The 17313-nt window shown below is 62.3% G+C and overlaps 1 protein-coding gene across 3 annotated transcripts in view; it reads right to left on the bottom strand.

Moving 5' to 3' along the window:
• Positions 1–17313, bottom strand: part of IQSEC1 (IQ motif and Sec7 domain ArfGEF 1) — a 110928-nt gene that overhangs the window by 38260 nt on the left and 55355 nt on the right. For all 3 annotated transcript variants that reach the window (XM_082662973.1, XM_082662974.1, XM_082662975.1), the window contains exon 2: positions 3888–4179. In XM_082662973.1, the coding sequence (XP_082519099.1) occupies positions 3888–4179 (292 nt within the window). The remainder of the gene's footprint in view (positions 1–3887; positions 4180–17313) is intronic.

Here is a 17313-nt window from a genome sequence, read left to right as displayed (position 1 = left end):
GGCCCTGCCCTTGGCAGTGGAGTGACTCTGAGAAGCCTTGCTTCTTGCAAGGCTTGCTCAGTCCCATCAGACGGACCTCGCAGGGCAGCGGTGGGCACAGGTGAGACAGGCCCTCGGCACATGCCAGCTGGGGGCTGAGGAGGTGCAGGACCCTCAGCTGCACTCCTGGGAGGTGTAGACAGTTTGTGAGGGGCCCCAAGTCCCCTCTGTGGCAGATGGGGAAACTGAGGCCCAGAAAAGAGGCCCAGCACACCCCTGGAGGCCTCCAGACGCAGAGCAGGCTCCGTGAGCCTGGCGATGGGGCCGGGCTGCAGGCAGGCAGGGGCGCTGGGACTCCCGTGTGCCACGTGGGCCTGTGAAGTCCTAGGCTCATGCTGGCCGAGGACTCCGGACAGCCCCCAAGGGCCGCTCCCCGTGCCTGCTTCCCGAGTGAGGCCCGAGCCCGCTCTTCAGAACCCGGGAAAGCCCAGGATAGGGAGCTGGCTGGTCGGCCAAGCTGAGCCCTCGGGTGCTGGGCAGGGTGGCCCCTGATGTGGGTGGGAAGGCCTCGGGTCCCTGGGAGTGAGGCGTGCTCATATCCCGAGGGGGCAGAGCACCGCTGTCTGCTCCATGCAGGCGCCACGCCCACACCGGTGGCAGAGGGACAAGGTCCCCACCCTCAAGAGGCCAAGGCCGTCCAGAACAGAGGCACACGCGTCACTGAGCAAACCCCAAGCCATGGCTGAGTGGGGCAGACGGCTGCTCAGAGCCGCCTGAGGGTGGGCCGGAAGGGGGAGGGGGGCTCCGTGCCTCACTCAGGACTCAGGGTGGGTCCTGGTCTCCCTGAGGGATGCCAGCTCCCCCCCCCCCAGCCCCGCCCGCGACACAGACGTGCAGCTCTCCGGGGCCCACAGGAGGGGGAGCAGCAGGCAGGGCAGAGCGGCCCCTCGCACGAGAGGAGTTGGGGGGCGGGGTGAGGATCAAAATGACTTTTCAAAGCCCGGCCCTGGAGTCAGCCAGGGCGGGTCTGTTTTTCCTCTCGCCCTGAAGTTACTGAACAGCATCCAGAGAGATGACCTCACTTCCGCATCTGTGAGCAGCGTCTGTTTTCTGGGTTTGGAGTGGAGCTCTGAAAGCCCACGGCGCCGGCAGAAGGCCCACGGCTGAGCTCTGGGAAGCCCTCTCCTCTCCGCCCTCCAAGGCCTGGGCTCCGGGCCCCTCGTGTGGGGAGGAGGAGGGGCACCGTACAGCTCAGAGTGCGCTCCACGGCTCCTTGTCGCCTTCTGACTCTGGATCTCGCGACCCCAGGGGCGACACTCCTGGCCTGAGACCGTTCCCCAAGTCTGGGTCGGGACAGGAGGGACCTTGGGAAGGCAGACGTGGGCTCTGTGCTGCATCGGCAAAGCCCCCTCAGCCCCTCCTCCTGGCCTCCCCCCAGGGGACACACAGACCCAGGTCCGCTCCTACTCAGCTCCCGGGCCCACCGTGGCCACTCATTCTTCCTTCCGGGCCAGAACCAACCCAAGGCCCAGTCTGAACGCTAAATGGGGGTGCAGGGCAGGGACCCCAACCTGTCTGTGCTCGTCTGCTGGGCATCACCCTCACCTGACACAGCGTCTGGTCTGCAGAGGGACCCCAGGAAGTCCCCCGCCCCCTGCAGAGGGGGGCAGAGGCTCTGACAAGTGAGGGGACGAGGAGCTGAGAGGCTCACCTCACCCTCCCACAAAGCTGAAGTGCTACCCTTGCCAACTCAGGCCTCCTGCTCAGACAGGAAACTGCCAGGAGGCGTGGAGGCTGAGGGCCACTAAAATGGGGCTCTGCGTCACCCAGACTCTACCCCCTCGTGGAACCGGGCACCCTACCTTCATCTGGAAACTCCTGGGTCATCTGTCCTGTTCCTATTTTCACCTTGACTGCCAGGAGGCTCAGCAGAGAGTCGAATGCTCGGTGGCCCTCAGCATCACCTCCCCACCCCTCCCCTCTTCCCGGCCATCCTTTCTGCCAGTGGTTCTGCCTCTGGCCTTCGTGCCTGCTGTTACCTCTTCCTGGAAGACCCCGTCCTCAAACACCCAGTTCTGATACCACCTTGGAGAGGTCCCCCGCACCTCATCCAAGCTGTCTCCTCCCACAGGTGCTCAGCTTCTCTCCCCTCTTTCTTCATTCCCGGAGTTTGTATCACGCTCTGGAATTAACCTGTGTCGTTACTGTTAACCTGTCTCTGGACCACAGCGTCTGCTTGAGGGCTGGGGCTGCACTCTGGTCCCTGGCGACTCCCCGGCACCCAGCACGGGGTCTGGCACACGGTGGGCATCAGGCTAATGTGCGAGGGATGAAAATGAACAGCTGTGGCCACATTAAGGCTGCAGGAAGCATATGATTACCTCCACAGGCCTCTCTGAAGTTTTAACCTTTCCCACTTCTATTTTAATGGTCCTGCTGCAGACGTGTGTTACTATAAACTGTTTTTGATCCACTTTGGCTATGGGTGAAACTGATAAGTGGAACAGAGGCTCCTGCCGTGGACCTGGCCACGAGGCCAAGCGCCACGAGGCCAGGGGTCTGTTTGCTCCCCAATATTTGCCTGACGGGGATCATCTGCTTCAGGCTTTGGCCACTTGCGGGCCCCACCCCCCGTCAGTCCCAACTCACGGGCAGACAGATGAAGACCAGGGCAGGTAGGCAGGGCTGTCCACGGTCACAGGGCAGCGCCAAGAACAGGGAGAGGGGGCCGGTACGGACCGTGTCGGGGGAAGACCCGCCCTGGGCAGTACCCACACACCGCACCGCTCCCCGCAGAAGTCTGGGGCTACACCAGGCCCGGACCTCTGCTCTGTAAGAGACAAACAGTTAGACTGGGGAGCAAACAGAGGGTCCAGGCCAGGGTAGGTGTGGGAGGTGAGAGGGCAGGGCGACTTCTGCAGCCTGGCGTCTGAGGGGCTGCCGGGCAGGTCCTGCAGCCAGGCCGGGGCAGAGGCAGCCGCCCGGGCTCGCAAGGAGACTGCGCACAGCTCAGGGCACAGGAGCTGGGGACAGCGACAGGCAGGCCGGCCCCGCACGCCGGCAGCCTGGGGGTGCTCCTGAAGCCTGGAGCTTCCTGTCAGAGCTTCACACAAGAATTCTTAGTACAGTGCCTACTACGTGCCTGCACTCTGAGGGGCTGGGAGTGAGAAGCCTCTGTCCCCTCATGAGCTCTCACTCCCTCTGCCCCCCACCTGCCACCCAACCGGGACCCCTCCCCTCTCTCCCATCAACCTAAGAGGCCAAGCGAGCAGGTCATGCGTGCCCGTCGCTCTGTACACACGTGCCAGCCCCACAGTGGGTCTGGGCCAAGGCTCCGGGGAGGAAGAGCAACCTGCAAGGAGGCGATTTCCCCCAGGACACGGGGCTGTACACTGAGGGGTGGAATGAACAGCCTGGCCTCACTGGCTGGGGATGGGCTCGCTGTTCGGTTCAGAGTACGTGCTCTTTCTGTGAACTGACCGTCCCCTCCCCGAGGGCCCCTCCTGCAGACCTCCCAAGGTTCAGCTCTCTCCTGGATCCCAGGACCTCAACGGCCGCCACGGAACCCAAGTGCACTGGTGGCACCAGGTCCTGACACCCAGAGTGGGCCCCGGAGCCCAGAGAGGAGGGCTGTGAACCGGGCAGAGGCCGAGGCCGGACAGGAACGTCCCCCATCGGCTCCTTCCCTCGGAACCCTCCGCGTTTCGGGAGGAGCCAGCTCAGGCTGAGGCAGAGGCCACGTCCGCAGGGAACAGCCCCTGCCTGGGCGCGGCTGTGGAGCACACAGGGTCCCCCGCGGCCCTGGGCGGCCCCAGCAAAGGGCCGCGTTGTCCGAGGCCGCGCAGGCACCGCAGCCTCCCCCAACCCCCAGCGCCTCTCCCCCGTGGCCCGCGTGGCTGGCCGCCTACCTGCTTGTCCTGCAGGTCGGAGGAGAGCTCATAGCTCTCGGAGAGGGATCGTGAGCGCTTGATAGCCTCCTCCTCGGCCTGCTTGCGCAGGATGGAGGTCGAGTGCTGCAGCTTGGGCCTCCGCGTGCGCTGCTGCCCGGGCGGCCCCGCATACAGCCCATAGGCGCCGCCTGGCGTGTGCTCGGAGTGGTCCGGGCCCAGGCCGGAGCCGGGCGCCGAGGGGCCCTGGTGGTAGGCGGAGGGGCTGTCCAGCGACGTGCCAGTCTCGCTGCTGGGGGCCTCGCCCTCGACACTGCAGAGAGAGGACGGGCCTCTGGTGAGCGGGAAACCAGAGCCCAGGGCCCCGCAGGCATCCCCCCACCCTCCTACAGGTGGTCCCCAGGGGCGGCGGAGGCCGAGGGCCGTGACCCTCGCCTCCCCTTGCGGTGATTCCACTTTCTCTGTACAGCTCGCCCCTCCTCACAGCCAACACCCCTCCCTGAAGGACTCTGTTCACTGTGCGTCTCCCACGGGAAGGTCGGCCCCGTGGGTCCACTGACGAACCCAGGACCTCGAGCGGGCCCGGCCCAGAGCAGGTGCCTAGTGACATTCACTGACAGACAGCGGGTCCCGTCCCCTCCACTCCCTCACTCCCACTGCCTGGTTTAAGTAAACCACTCTTTTTTAAAAAAAAAAAAAAACAATAATAAACAGAACGAGTCTTCACTGCATACCTACGGGAGAGTCAGGCATTGTGCTGGTGTTTGTTATGGGCTGAACTGGTCCCTCCCCCACCAACATTTTTATACTTCAAGCCCTAACAGCCAGCACCTCAGAATGTGTCTGCATTTGGAGATTGTCTTTAAGGAGGTAACTGAGTTAAAGTGAGGTCCTGAGGGTCCTAATCAAACTGACTGGTGTCCCCGAAGGCGAGATTAGCCCTCCAGAGGACAGATTATTAACCCCTTTTCCAGGTGAGGAGACTGAGGCCCACACAGCACAGGCCTTGTCCGAGGTTGCACAGGTAGAACGTAGGTGAGTTGGGATTAAAGACCAACACTGGGGGCTCCCCTCCACCCCACCACCCTCGTCCCAGGCCTGTGCGGATCCCTCAATCTTCCAAGTGCCTGGTGGGGGGACAGAGGGGTGGCTTACTCGTCCCGAACTCATGACCTTAGAAGACTTGGGACACAGAGAGAAGGGAGAAACGTGCAACCGAGTTTCTGGCAGCTTCTGGCGGCCTCTCCCGAGGCGCCCTGCCACTCCCCGGTCCATCGGATCCCTGGGGCCAGGGTGGGGTCCCTCTGGAAGTGGCCCAGAGGAGGGAAGGGCTCACAGACCCCGTGAGCTACAGTCCGTCCTCCAGAGTCCCGCCTTTAGAACAGTGGGAACGCCCTGCCTTCAGCAGCCTCTGTGCCCGGCCCACCTGCCCAGCTCCGCCCCCACTGTCCCCACGGGTCCCAGGGCCTGCAGAGCCAACTGCCCAGCGTGTAACATGCCTCCTGCGGAGGGGGCATGGGCACGGAGGCCCTGGAGCCAGCACACCCCAGCCCACCTGGCTGTAAAGCCCAGCACATGCTGCCCGGCAGGCCGTCTAAGAAGAGTGCAGGCCTTCCGCTCTGGCCCGCGGGGATCGACAGCGGGTCTCCTGCAGCAGAGGACATCCCAGCCGGTGCCCAGGAGCTGGGGTGTGATGAGGGTCCTTCCACGGGGAAGAGTCCTGGGTGCCTGGCCTCAATGCGGCTGTGAGTCAAGGGCTCACGCTCATCGCAAGGCCTGGCCCCTGTCCGTGACCCAGGTGGGCCGCCTTCGGTGCCTCAGGCCCACCACCACTCGAGACCCTCCTTGGCCGCTCGTGGTCACCCGGCAGCAGCTTCCTCGGGGCCTCGTGGGCCTGTGTGGGCAGCACTGCAGACTCTCCCGTTCTCCTGATAAGGCCCACCACCCGGGACGGACAGCTGGAGGGGAGAGTGAAGGAGCCCACAGGCCTGAGAGGCGATGGACGCCCCGGAGGTGCCCGCGGCCGACCGGAGCCCCGGCCTGCGCCACGCCTCCCCTGCAAGCACTTCTGTCAGAGCCTCTTCTGTCTTTCCCAGCGAGAGGGTGACAGCAAACAGAACCGTGTCCTTGAGGAGAAGCAGCCGGGGCTCAGCTCGCCAGGATTCTAAATCGTCTCTGAGCCCTGAGTCTGCAGAGGCCACGGAGACAGGGCGGGTTCCGTGCAGGTCCGAGCGGGAAGTCCCTCCGTGCCTCACGGGCCCCTCCTGCTGGGGGCCTGGACTCTCCCCCCAGCGCCCGACACCCCCCGACAAAGGGGGTGTCCACCCTCACAGGGAAGGGGCTTGGCCCCTTACCCCTACCCCGCCCGCGCTCACCTGATCTCGGAGCGACGTGAACAGGTGTCAACAGGTGAAAGGCCGTCCCCCTATCCCCCCGCAGTGGGCCGGGCTGGGCCGGTGTGGGGCAGAGGGAGCTGAGGAAGGACAGGCAGGGGACTGCCCCCGACCCACGGCCATGCTCTGCCCTGCGGAGGGGCCAGGCCTGGCCGCCCGCCTGAGCTCACGGACAGGACATCTGTGCGGAGTCCCTCCGTGTGGAGGCTGGGCCCCAGCAGGAGGGGCGCACTCGGGATCGGATGGGGATGGAGGTGCTTGGGGGGATGCAAGGGCTTTCTGGGGCTGTGCCAGCCCGGGGTTCCTGCTCTGCCCATGACCTGGCTCCCGACCGTCTCAAGCCAGCAGGTTTCAGAAGGTGCCTGGCGGAGAGGGCCAGGCCTCCTTCCAGGCCAAGAGAAGGGGCTGACAGTCACCTGCAGCCTCTCCCCTGTGAGCCCGACCTTTGAAACACCCCTGCCTGCCCACTTGTCAGCAGGTGTTCCAGGCCACCGCCACCGCGGCTCCCGGGATTATCACTCACGCCCCCGCCTCTCTTCTCCCCACGGCAGTCAGAGCAATCCTGACCAGACGGGAGCCACATCGAGGGCCTCCCTGCTCCCCGTCCCACTGGGAAGACACCGTCCTCCTTGCAGTGCCCTTCGGGCCTGACCTTGGCTGACTGCACACCGGTCCCTCTTCCGCCTGCTCGTTCTATTCCAGCCTCACTGGCTTCCTTCCTCCCTTCTCCAAGGGGCCAGGCAGGCCTCAGGGCCTTTGCCCTGGCTGTTCCGTCTGCCTGGAACGCCGTTCCACAGATCTCAGCACGCACCACACCTTCACCTCCCTTGGGTCTTTACTCAGTGCCACCTTCCAATGAGGCCCCCACTACTCGCCCAAGTTAAAACCACACAGCCCTCTCCCCAGCACCCCTAGTCCCACACTCAGTGATCTGCCCACCAGCACGCCGTATAGTGTGATGTATTCTTCCTGTCTTTCCTTTGCCGGCTGCCCCCCACATCAGTATCGGAGCCCTGTGAGGACGTGGGTCATTTTTCTGCGTTGCTGGCTGACGCTCCCCAAATGCTGACACATGTGCCAGACTAACGGGGCCCAGCGACACCTGCTGAGTGAGTGCAGGCACTTTCCAGGCCAGCCACCTGCCGGTCCCGGAATGTGGCTTCTTACATCACCCCCGCCGGTACATCCCACCTGCCCCAAACCTAACCGGTGACGGTCGCCCATCACCATGCAGTGACGGAGCCAGAGTCCCGAGCTGAGTCACCAAGTTAGTCCCTCCCCGACGGCCAAACCCCGCTTGGGGACAGATGGAATGGGGCCTCACCCCATTCCATCTGTCACCAAGTCCTGCCGAATCTACGTGAATGGGGTCCCTTGAGCTGTGCAATGTGGCAGCCCTTGCACGCCCCAAATCCAAACTTCAAACCATCCCGATAAGAAATGGCCAGGCCATCCTACTGCAACCAGTATGACTCACTGTCCTCCAAGAAATGAGTGGACAAAAGCGAGCAGAGCACGTAGTGTAAGAACCCATCTTGAGCCAGAGAACATCACTCCTTCATGGTCCCAAACACAAGCGACACAGTATTAGACACCGAGAGAGTCTCCTTAACCAGAGCCAAACCCCTGGCGAACACAAGGACAACGTCTGACGTGAAACGCCTGCTGATGACAAGCACGGGCAGCAACAGATGCTCTCAGGACACGCTGCTCTAAATATTTCAGGGCAGCAGCTAGACCTGGTCATTGACCTTCAGTCCTGCAGATGCTTGACCTGAACCCATGGAGACGTTTACCCACATCCTGGAGCTCAGGGCTCGAAGCCCCTCTGTCCTGGTTAGCACTCGCCTCTGCCCCCAGCTCCTTCCTGGGGGAGAAGGGTTTGTCCCCTGAGCAGAAGAGGCACCCCACAGCAGGATGCCCACTGCAGGCTGCCCCAGGGACACAGATCTCTGGCCCGGCTCCCAGCCTGCCCTGCACGCCTCTTCCTCACCACCGCGCTCGACGGACGGGAGCTCCACCTCTCACCACCCAGGTCCTCTTTCTCTCTTGGGGAAGCTTCTCCCAAAGCCTTTGTCCATCAGCCAGGACCGGACACCCCCGAGTCGGTCCTCAGCTGCACATTGGAATTCGTGATCACGCACAGACTCCCGGGCCATGTGCAAATCTAGGAATGGGCAGGCGCCTTCCCAAGTCCCTGCCATTCCCTGACAGTTTAGAGTTTCTGGGACGTTCCATGACAGTTAAGGCTGGTGCCAGCACTCTGAGAAAACGCTCCTGATCCAGCAATCCCTTTTCTGGAGATCCACGCGAAGGAAATAAGACCAATACGCAAAGAGGCGAGTACAAGGAATTCCACCGCAGTGTTGTTTCTAATTATGAAAACTTGGAAATGATCTAAATGCCTGTCAACAAGGGATTGATTTCAATTAATTATACATCAATATACTGGAAACAACGTCACGATGGGCGAAGGTTTAGCTTGATGGCTGTTCTTATGAAAAAGACTGGGGGACCTTTTTGGCTGACCTGAGTTTAATACAAGCCGAGAAGCCAGCCACTAACAAGAACGAGTAAAAAGCCAGAAGCAGACCCAGCCCTACCGTCCATGACAGGTATCGGATCACAGCGGAAGACCGTCTGAGCCCCAGATGGGTTCTCAAGCCTGGGCGCTTTTGCTCCCACCTTCTCCCGCCAGCCCAGGACAGACATCGCTAATCCATCACAGACTCCCTTCTGCACGGCTGCCAGCACGGCGCACCACAGACCACGACGGACGCCAGCTGGGGCGAGAGAGGCCCCGTCTGCCAACCCCAATTACAGCACAAGGCGACCTCCCACCAAGGGCTGAGACCGTGTAGCCAGGAGAGCAGCGGCCAGAGGGGATATGAGGTCTGCGGTCAAGCCTCTGACGGGCTGACAGGCAGAGGACAGAGCAGATCCTGCTGCAGACAGAACTGTGACCTGCATCGCCCTGCTCGAGAAAAAATGCTCTCTTGTGGTCAGGGCTGCTCTGGAGGTGATGAGCTCCCCGTCACTGGAGGTGTGCAAGCTGCGGCAGGTCAGACACCTGTCAGAGGTGTGGCTGAAGGACTCCTGCACTGGCTAGAAGCCGCCATCCATCTGCACCCCGCTGCCCTTCACTTGCATTTCTTGGCCTCTGAGGCCACACCCAGGTATCAGCTCAAGTCCCACTTCCTCTACAAGGCCACCCCCCCCGCTGCGGCCCCCGCTCCCGCACTCCCGGTCACCGTGGAGATCACCTGGGCGAGTGTGTGTGGGGTCCATCCACCCCACTGGGAGTTCTGCTCTGTGAGGGCTCAGTCCCTGAAAGCCTCAGCCTCCGGCAAAGACCGCGACCCAAGACTGGCTCCTTCCCGAGAGGCCAAGCTCCGCACATGCACAACGGGGCCCCGAGGCTACAGAGCAGGAGGGGGCTGTATGTGTAGGGGAGCTGCACGCAGAGGCGGCCACAGTGGCCCGGCCCTACCCACACCAGCCTGGGGACGCCGAGCTCTGCGTCGCCGAGTTACCCCAGGCTCCTCCTCCCCTTCTCCAGTTTTCCAAACATGTCTTCTCGCACTAGAGGCTGGTCTGTGTTATGTTTACGTGGGGAAATGGCCGGATCACAGCGCCCGGAGCTTCCGACAGCCCTGGGATGACGGAAACCACATAAGAACAGAGGACACATTTGAAGCCTCTCCGCCTCCTCTCTGCCAAGTGAGGGGCTGGACGGGCTCCTGGCCGCCGCCTCCTAGCCAGACGTCTGGGCTGGAATTCTGGCTCCACTGCTCACCAGCTGTGTGACCACAGGCAGGAATCCTTCCATGCCTCAGTTTCCTTTCCTGTAAAATGGGGGCGATTAGAGAGCCAACTTCACATGCCTGCTGTGAGGCTTTACAGAGTCGGTACAGGAAAAGTCCTTAAAAGTTGCTCGGCTCATAAAAGCACTTTCTGATTGCTGTCTCCAGTTATTCTCTGACTGACAGGGCCTTACCTGCACGTGCCAGCAGTTAGAAGGGTCACCTACCCTGCCTGCTATAGGGCCCCTCCTTCTGCGGACACCCCCTGCAGCACTGAGCCACGGAGGCGGGTGAGGGGCTCCCAGGGGAAGGCAGGAGGGTCCTAGAAAGGGGCCCAGGCCCCACAGCCGAGACGCCACATCCTGACTCTAGCTGGGGAGAGTCAGGGCAGGGGGCCCTCGGCCTCTTGAGCCACGGATGTCTAATTATGGCCTGTGAGGTCCTGAATGACTTTTCTTAAGAAAGATGTTAGAGGAGGCTCGGGGCAGAAGCAGGAACCCGCTGCTCACCCCCAACACTGATGATGCTGATGACAGAAATAATACTAACGTCTGCATAGTCAGTGGTGTTCTAAGCTGTACGTGAAGCTCATTTAGTCCTCTTGACCGCCCAACACACCCCATAGGCACAGAGAGGTTGGGCCCATCCTGAGGTCACACAGCTCACGAGTGAAATCAGAACCCAGGTAGCCTGGCCTCAGAGCCGACAGACGTATGCCCTGTGCTTCTATGACTTCTGAGTGAAACACACACACACACACACACACACACACACACACACACGCGGGCGCACACACACACACACACACACACACACACGTTTGGGTTATACAGCAGCAACTCTCCTCTGTAAACCTGCTGCGTACAGGAGCTGTGTTGGGTGTTTAACCTACGTGGCCTGTAACCCAACCACCATCCCTGGGGACCGAGGCGGTAGGGGTGGGTGGGTGCTAGGCCACTGTCCCTTCTGCAGATGAGGAACGTGGGGCTGGTGGAGCTGAGTCACTGGGCCAAGGTCACCCATGCAGGGGACCTGACCCCAGGTGGGTGCACCTGCCAGCTGGCGGCCCAGAGAAAGCGTGTGCGGTTGACATGCCGGGGGCAGAGCTGGGGTTCAGGGCCTGGGGGTCTCGGAGTCGTGCGTGGTCATGAGATAAGCCAGCCCGGGCTGCATGGTGCCAGCTGTGGTCACATGACATGGAAAAGCCACCCTCTTCCGAGTGGGCCGGCCCCACACAGAGGAAGAGCGATCTGCAGGCCTGCCCGTGGTTAGACGTCCAGGGCTCTGTTCAGGGTTTCTGATTTCCAGAAAGGGAGTCCAGGCCAGAGGCAACTGACGCGCGGCCTCGCAAGCTCCCCCTGGGCTCCTGTGACTCTGCTGCCTAGGCCACGTTAACACGTGTGTCGCCCAGAATGCGGAGGGGACGGTCTTGCTCTGCACTAGCTTCTGGGGGAGGAACGCAGGCAGACCAGGGCACGGTCTGGAGGGGAGGGGAAGGGGGCAAGGAACTGGTGGCCGTGTCCTCCATCCTGGGGCAACAAGGGCAGGCATGTCTCAGGGGCCACAGGCAGTGTGAAGGCAGCCCGGAGGCTTCGGGAGGTGAGGCGTTTAGCAGTTCAGCTACTGGGGAAGGGCTGCCTCGGGGCAGTGCAGGCGTTCCAGCAGGGTCTGGAAAACCAGTCTTCAGGGACTGCTGTGGCTTGGGGTGGGTCGTCACCCACATACACCCACCCAGCGTGCCACGCGGGAGCCCTGGCACAAGCTAAGTGCATGTATTTAATCCCTGCCGTGGCCCCGTGGAGAAGGCACGGCTCTCCCCGCTCCGCTGACGGGAAAATGGAGACTCAGGGTTCAGGGCTCGCCCAAGGACGCAGAGCTTGAAGCAGAGTCAGGATGCAAGTGCAGGTCATTCTCCCAGTCTTTCCCACTGACACATGCCTGGCCCCGAGGAACAGCATACAAGGACACGGGGTGGATGTGAAGGGAGAAGTGAGTGTGTAAAGGGACAAAGAGCTGGTGTGCCAGGAAGACGGGGGCAGAGGGCTTCCCCAGGGGACCGGGGAGGCCGCACCTACGCTGCTCACCCACCCTCCTCCCTGGTCTGGGTGGAGGCAGCATCTCCAGGGAGGACTAAAGCCTCGCAGCCTAGACCACAGTTGGTAAGTGGTCCTCAGTGAAGACGGATGCCTAGCTGGCAACCGAAGGGACTTATGGATCCCGGCGGACACCCCGAAGCCCTTCCCTCCCAGGGAGGAGAAGCTGGGCACCCCCTAGACCGAGGCCGGGTAATGCTAGGCACCTCCCCTGGTGGGCAGGTTGGGTCAGTGTGACCTAGAAGGACCTCGGGAGGGCTGCAGGGCTGGTGGAAATCTGGGGAGGGTGGATGGAGGGCCGGGCGGGCAAGTCCACGGGGAGCACGCAGGGCCTCCAGACCCCGCCGAGGCCTCAGACAGAGGGGCTGGGGGAGGCGGGAGCCACATCCACCTCAACGCCCACCTAAACATCCAAGGTCCCTTTTGGCTGCTTAACGAGGAGCCCCATATCCAAAACGAGGGAGGCGACGAGCTTTCTGGACAATCTGGAGGCGGCCCTAGGGCTTGGCAGGCGCAGGAGAATCAGGAGAGTTCCTGTTTTTACCCAGTTCCTACACTTGCTTTAATGAGGCTCTACAGTGATCACAAAGGAACTGAATAAACGCGTGTCCAGCCCCAGGCGCACCCTCTTTGCTGCCCAGCAGACCCCTGGAACACAGGCTCCGCTGAGCTCCTGCGTGGCCCCCACCCGCCCCTGCAGTCGCCCCATCTCAGCCGATAGCAACTCCATCCTTCCAGCTGCTCAGGCCAAAAATCTGACGGCCGCTCTTGGCAATTCTCTTTTTCTCACACCCAACTCCCCGTCTGTCAGCAAATTGGGCCGCTCCACCTTCAAAACAGAGCCAGCACCTGACTGCTTGGCCTACCCCCCACTAGCCCGGTCTGCACAGGCCTCACCTCTTCCTGCCTTATGGCCAGAGCCTCTCCAGCAGGCTCATCCGGCCCCTCTCGCCCCTTCATTCAGCAGCTGGGATCTGTTAAAACACAGCTCGGACCAGGTCCCTCCTCTGCTGTCCCTCCTGGGGCTTAGAGCCAAGGCCTCACAGTGACCCAGAAGGCTCTGCAGGACCGGCTGTCCCCCTGCTACCCTTCCTCCATGCCCCCTTGGCCATCCCACCCCCACCCTGCTGGTCTGCTGGCTGTTCCTCCACATTCCTGACACTCCAATCGCAGGGCCTTTGCACGTGCTTTCCCTCTGCTGGTGTCTTTTCCCAGACGTCCACCTGGCTCACTCCCTCACCTCCTTCAGGTCTCTGCTCAAAGGCTGCCCGAGTCTCAGCGAGGACCCCAGCCCTCCCCCAATCTTCCCCTGCTGCACCTCCCTACAGTGGTATGCCACCGCCTTGCCACCATCTGTGGGAATGTCTGTCCCGTGACATCTAGGTCTCAGAACAGCACCTGGCACATAGGAGATGCACACACTCTGAACTACCCCTACCAAGCCAGGGAAGCCTTTTTAAAGAAACCCAGACTCCCGAGGGCTGCTCTGTCTGCCACGTGGACCGCAAAGTCTGTGGGAGCGGGACCTGAGCCCGGGTGGGCACCAACTTACAACAAACTGTCTCAGCCGGGTTGGCTGGACCCAACCCTCAGATAAGGTTTCAGATCCTGGCTGGGGATGGCGGGATACGGAGCCACTGAGACCCAAAACACGCCCAAAGTGCCAATTTCAATGCAGAAAATCCACACAAACATGACTCAGAACTGTCTAGAAATAGGTTTTTAAAGGAAAGCTGGAAGCTTTTCTACCTCCCCGCCCCTAACTTTTGGGCTCAAAAGGGACAAGGACCCTCTGGCCGGACACTGACACCCCTCCCTCGCGAGGTGGTGCCCAGGTGACAGACACGAGATAACTGCAGAGGGCCTGGGGCACGTGGCCCCCAAACCGGGCTGGTCCCTAGATTCCCTTCAGAGAGTCGGCAGCCGATTCCCACCCAAGTCTGGAGATCCCGAGAATTCAAAGGGTCAGCCAGCAGTGCGGCCCCTGAAACAGGACTTCAAAAAGAGCCCCGGCTGGTTGTGACCTGTGGCCTGTTTGGAATCCTGACTACCAAGCCAAGCCCCCCGTCAGACACAGAGGAAACGGGGGCTCAGCAGGAGAGACGCGGCCACACCGCTCCCCTCCCGCCGCCCCACAGCCCTGGCCCTGGAAGCCCACCCACGGGCAAGGTGCACACCTGAGGCGGAGGGCCTGAGTCCAGCTCACGTGGCTCTGTTTGTACACAGAGCAATGGCCACCATCTTCTTTTTCTTTCTCAGGTGAGAACTAGGTACCAGGAGTGTTCACTCACCCGAATTTCTGGCTTTTCTTAGATAAAATCAGAAGAGATCGCATTCCTGCGTGGCCTCCATCGCTGAGCTCAGAGGCAGCCACCTGCAGTGCCCTGGGCCCCCGCCGGCCGCCTGCCTCGTGGTGGACGCCTGCCTGCCTGCCTGCCCCGCAGGTGCCGAGGGCACAGAGCCGCAGCCACGGGCCCAAGTCCCCCGAAGGGGTGACTTCCCCTGGCCTGACCTCAGGTTCCCAACAGTAAAACAGTCCAGCCAGGGCCCTGCAGCAGCGGCCTGACGGCTCAGTCCCCTCCAGGGCCCCCAAGGGACATGGCGTCTGCAGGCCGAAGCCTAAGGATTTGGCCTGACCAGCTCCCTTACTGAGGCTTTAAACAGCCACACAGCTAATAAGATAACTTACTACAGAGTGTTGTTTTTTTAAAAAAAGGATGGTGATTTTAAAACCTCACCGGTTTTAATCTCTCAAGATTTTCTCTGGACCTGAAAAGTCTCATTCACCAAACCATGGATGGGGCAGCTGGGCTGCGTGGGGACCGCAATGTAGACCCCAAAGCAGCCGCCCGTGGGAAGGTCTGTCCTCCCCCAGGAGCCCCCGTGCAACCCCCTCCCCCAGGCTGGTCACTTCATTCCGTGAACTGAAGCCAACTATATGACACACCCAGGTCCAGGGCCAGGGACGCAGGGGGACACGGACGATGACGACGGATGGCGTTAGGAACAGTCATGGGGGTGCATCAGGCGCCCGAGGCGGGAAGCTTCCTGGAAGGCACAAACCCTCTGCCAGGACCCCAGGCGGAGCAGCGGGTGGCGGGGGAGGGCTCTTCCCGGCTCAGGACACTGTGTGTGTGGAGGCTAAGCAGCGGAGGTCGGGGTCCACTGTGTGCACAAGGGATGGGAAAGCTCAGTCTGGCGGGACACACACGGGGCAGCAGGAGCCAGAGTGTTCAGGACCTTGCAAGGCTTGTCAGGGAGGGTGCAGTGGACCGCAGGGTCGGGGCAAGGCCAAGGGAGGGTCTAGGGTTTACCTGGGGTGGGACGGATGGCAGTGGCACCCTAGAAAGGGAACGCTAACTGTGGAGCACAGGCCCCTCAGCCCCTGAGTCACTGCCTCCGCCTCCCCCCATCCTTCCTCTGCGGTGACCCTTCGGGGCACAAGCAGGCCTTGACGACGGGATGGGGGAAAGGGCTGGTCCCAGGGACAGTGATGAGCCAGAGGTCACCGAGAAGCTGGGGAGGCTAAGGATGGGGCTGAGAGGGCCCGGAGGGGAGGGAGGGAGGGAGCTGGGGCAGAAGGAGGACGGGTGGGTGAGAGGAGGGGATGGGCGGTGGCTAAAGGGGCTGGCGCTCCAGGGAAGGCCTGTGGTGTGCCAGCCGGCAGGGACCTGGGCACACCTGAACAGTACAGGAAAGGGCCCTGGAGGAGCACCAGAGGAGAGGGCCCCAGCAGGTAGGACCCAGCAGCCCGGTAGGACCTCTCCCCTGCCTTGCTTCTCCGAAGGGCCGGGGCGGGGTGGTCAGTGGGCTGCCCCCGACCCCCAGCTAGCTGGGACTCGGGCAGGGCCAGTTTCGGGAGCCCGAGGTCTGAATTAGACCAAAGCAAGAGAAATGGGGTTCACTCCGACCCTGTGTCCAGCTGCAGGGAGGGCCTGCAGCCCTGACACTGGCCCTGGGTCTCCACCCCCGCGCCTCTTGGCCTCTGTGACCTGCAGACCCCTCGGATGGCCCCTGAGCCTGGAACAGCCCCTCCCAAGCCGCCCAGCCACCGTCCTCCCTGACGAGGGCGGACAGGTCGCTGGCCCGACTGCCCCATCACCTCCGGGGAGAGGGCTGTGGCCGCAAAGCATCCGCTCCCCTGCCCCGAGGCCTGCGCTGCCGGGGATGAGGTCCAGCTCAGCTCCGCCTCCCGCCTCCCGGGCTGCAGACTGGCTCTACTGGCACCAAGGCCTCCAGAAGTGGTTTTTATATACGTATAAAAATATAGGACTCAGAACAATGAACTTCTCAGAGTGGGAGGCTATTTTTAGAGCCCTGCTAACTGCGCCAACATTCAGCATCTCCCTGTTTGTCAGATGCTGCTGGCGAGATGGGCCTCGGGCAGGAGCGGGGTCTCCTCAGGACGCGAGCGCATCAGGAGAGGGGCGGTGTTGGGACACCCGAGCTGTGGGGCGTGGGGGCCACCGCATGGCACTCCCCACCCCAGGTCCTGAGTGCCCACACGGCCCTGCAGGGCACTCACCACTCTACGGTGTCCCGACGGGAGTCGGCAAGAGTATGGGCGGGTGGCCCACACCCCGGGGTCCAGCCACCCTCCCCAAGCCTCAGTTTCCCACTTGCAGGGCAGGAGCGAGGCCGCCCCCTCGGGGGTATGGAGTCGGGGACCCGTTGCCGGGCAGGAGCCCTACAGACAGCCAATGCCGAGCCTAACTGGACAGGAACCCTCCAGGGGGCGGGGCAGCACCCTTCCTCAGACAGGCCTGTTGTCACCAGCGCACGGCCAGAGGGAAGGAACAGAAGTCCGCTGCGCAGCCAGGCCCTCGCCCTGTGAACATACTTCCAAGTCGCTCTTCCGGCCCTGGGGAGGTGGCGGCTCCAACATCCCTGGCGCAGGCCTGACTCCTAAACATAAAGAACGGCTGTCTACCCGCCTGCCTGCCGGAGCCCGGGCTGGACCTCCCGGCAGCTCATCGTGAGTCACTCCCATTAAAATAGCCGGGGGCGGGGGGGGGGAGGACGGAGGGTCAGAGGTCAGCACCAACAGCCTGCAGTCAGATCCAGCGAAGGCCATCCCATGGGGCTCAGGGCACGGCAAATGCAGGGCATAAAGGCCACCCTGGCAACAGGGAAGGGAAAGGGGTTCTGCAGCTACCAG

This window comes from Grampus griseus (genome assembly GCF_964374135.1).
Source record: "Grampus griseus genome assembly, chromosome: 10".
Taxonomy (NCBI): Eukaryota; Metazoa; Chordata; class Mammalia; order Artiodactyla; family Delphinidae; genus Grampus; species Grampus griseus.
Note: the sequence above shows the minus strand (reverse complement) of the source record. Positions and strands in the feature narration are given on the sequence as shown.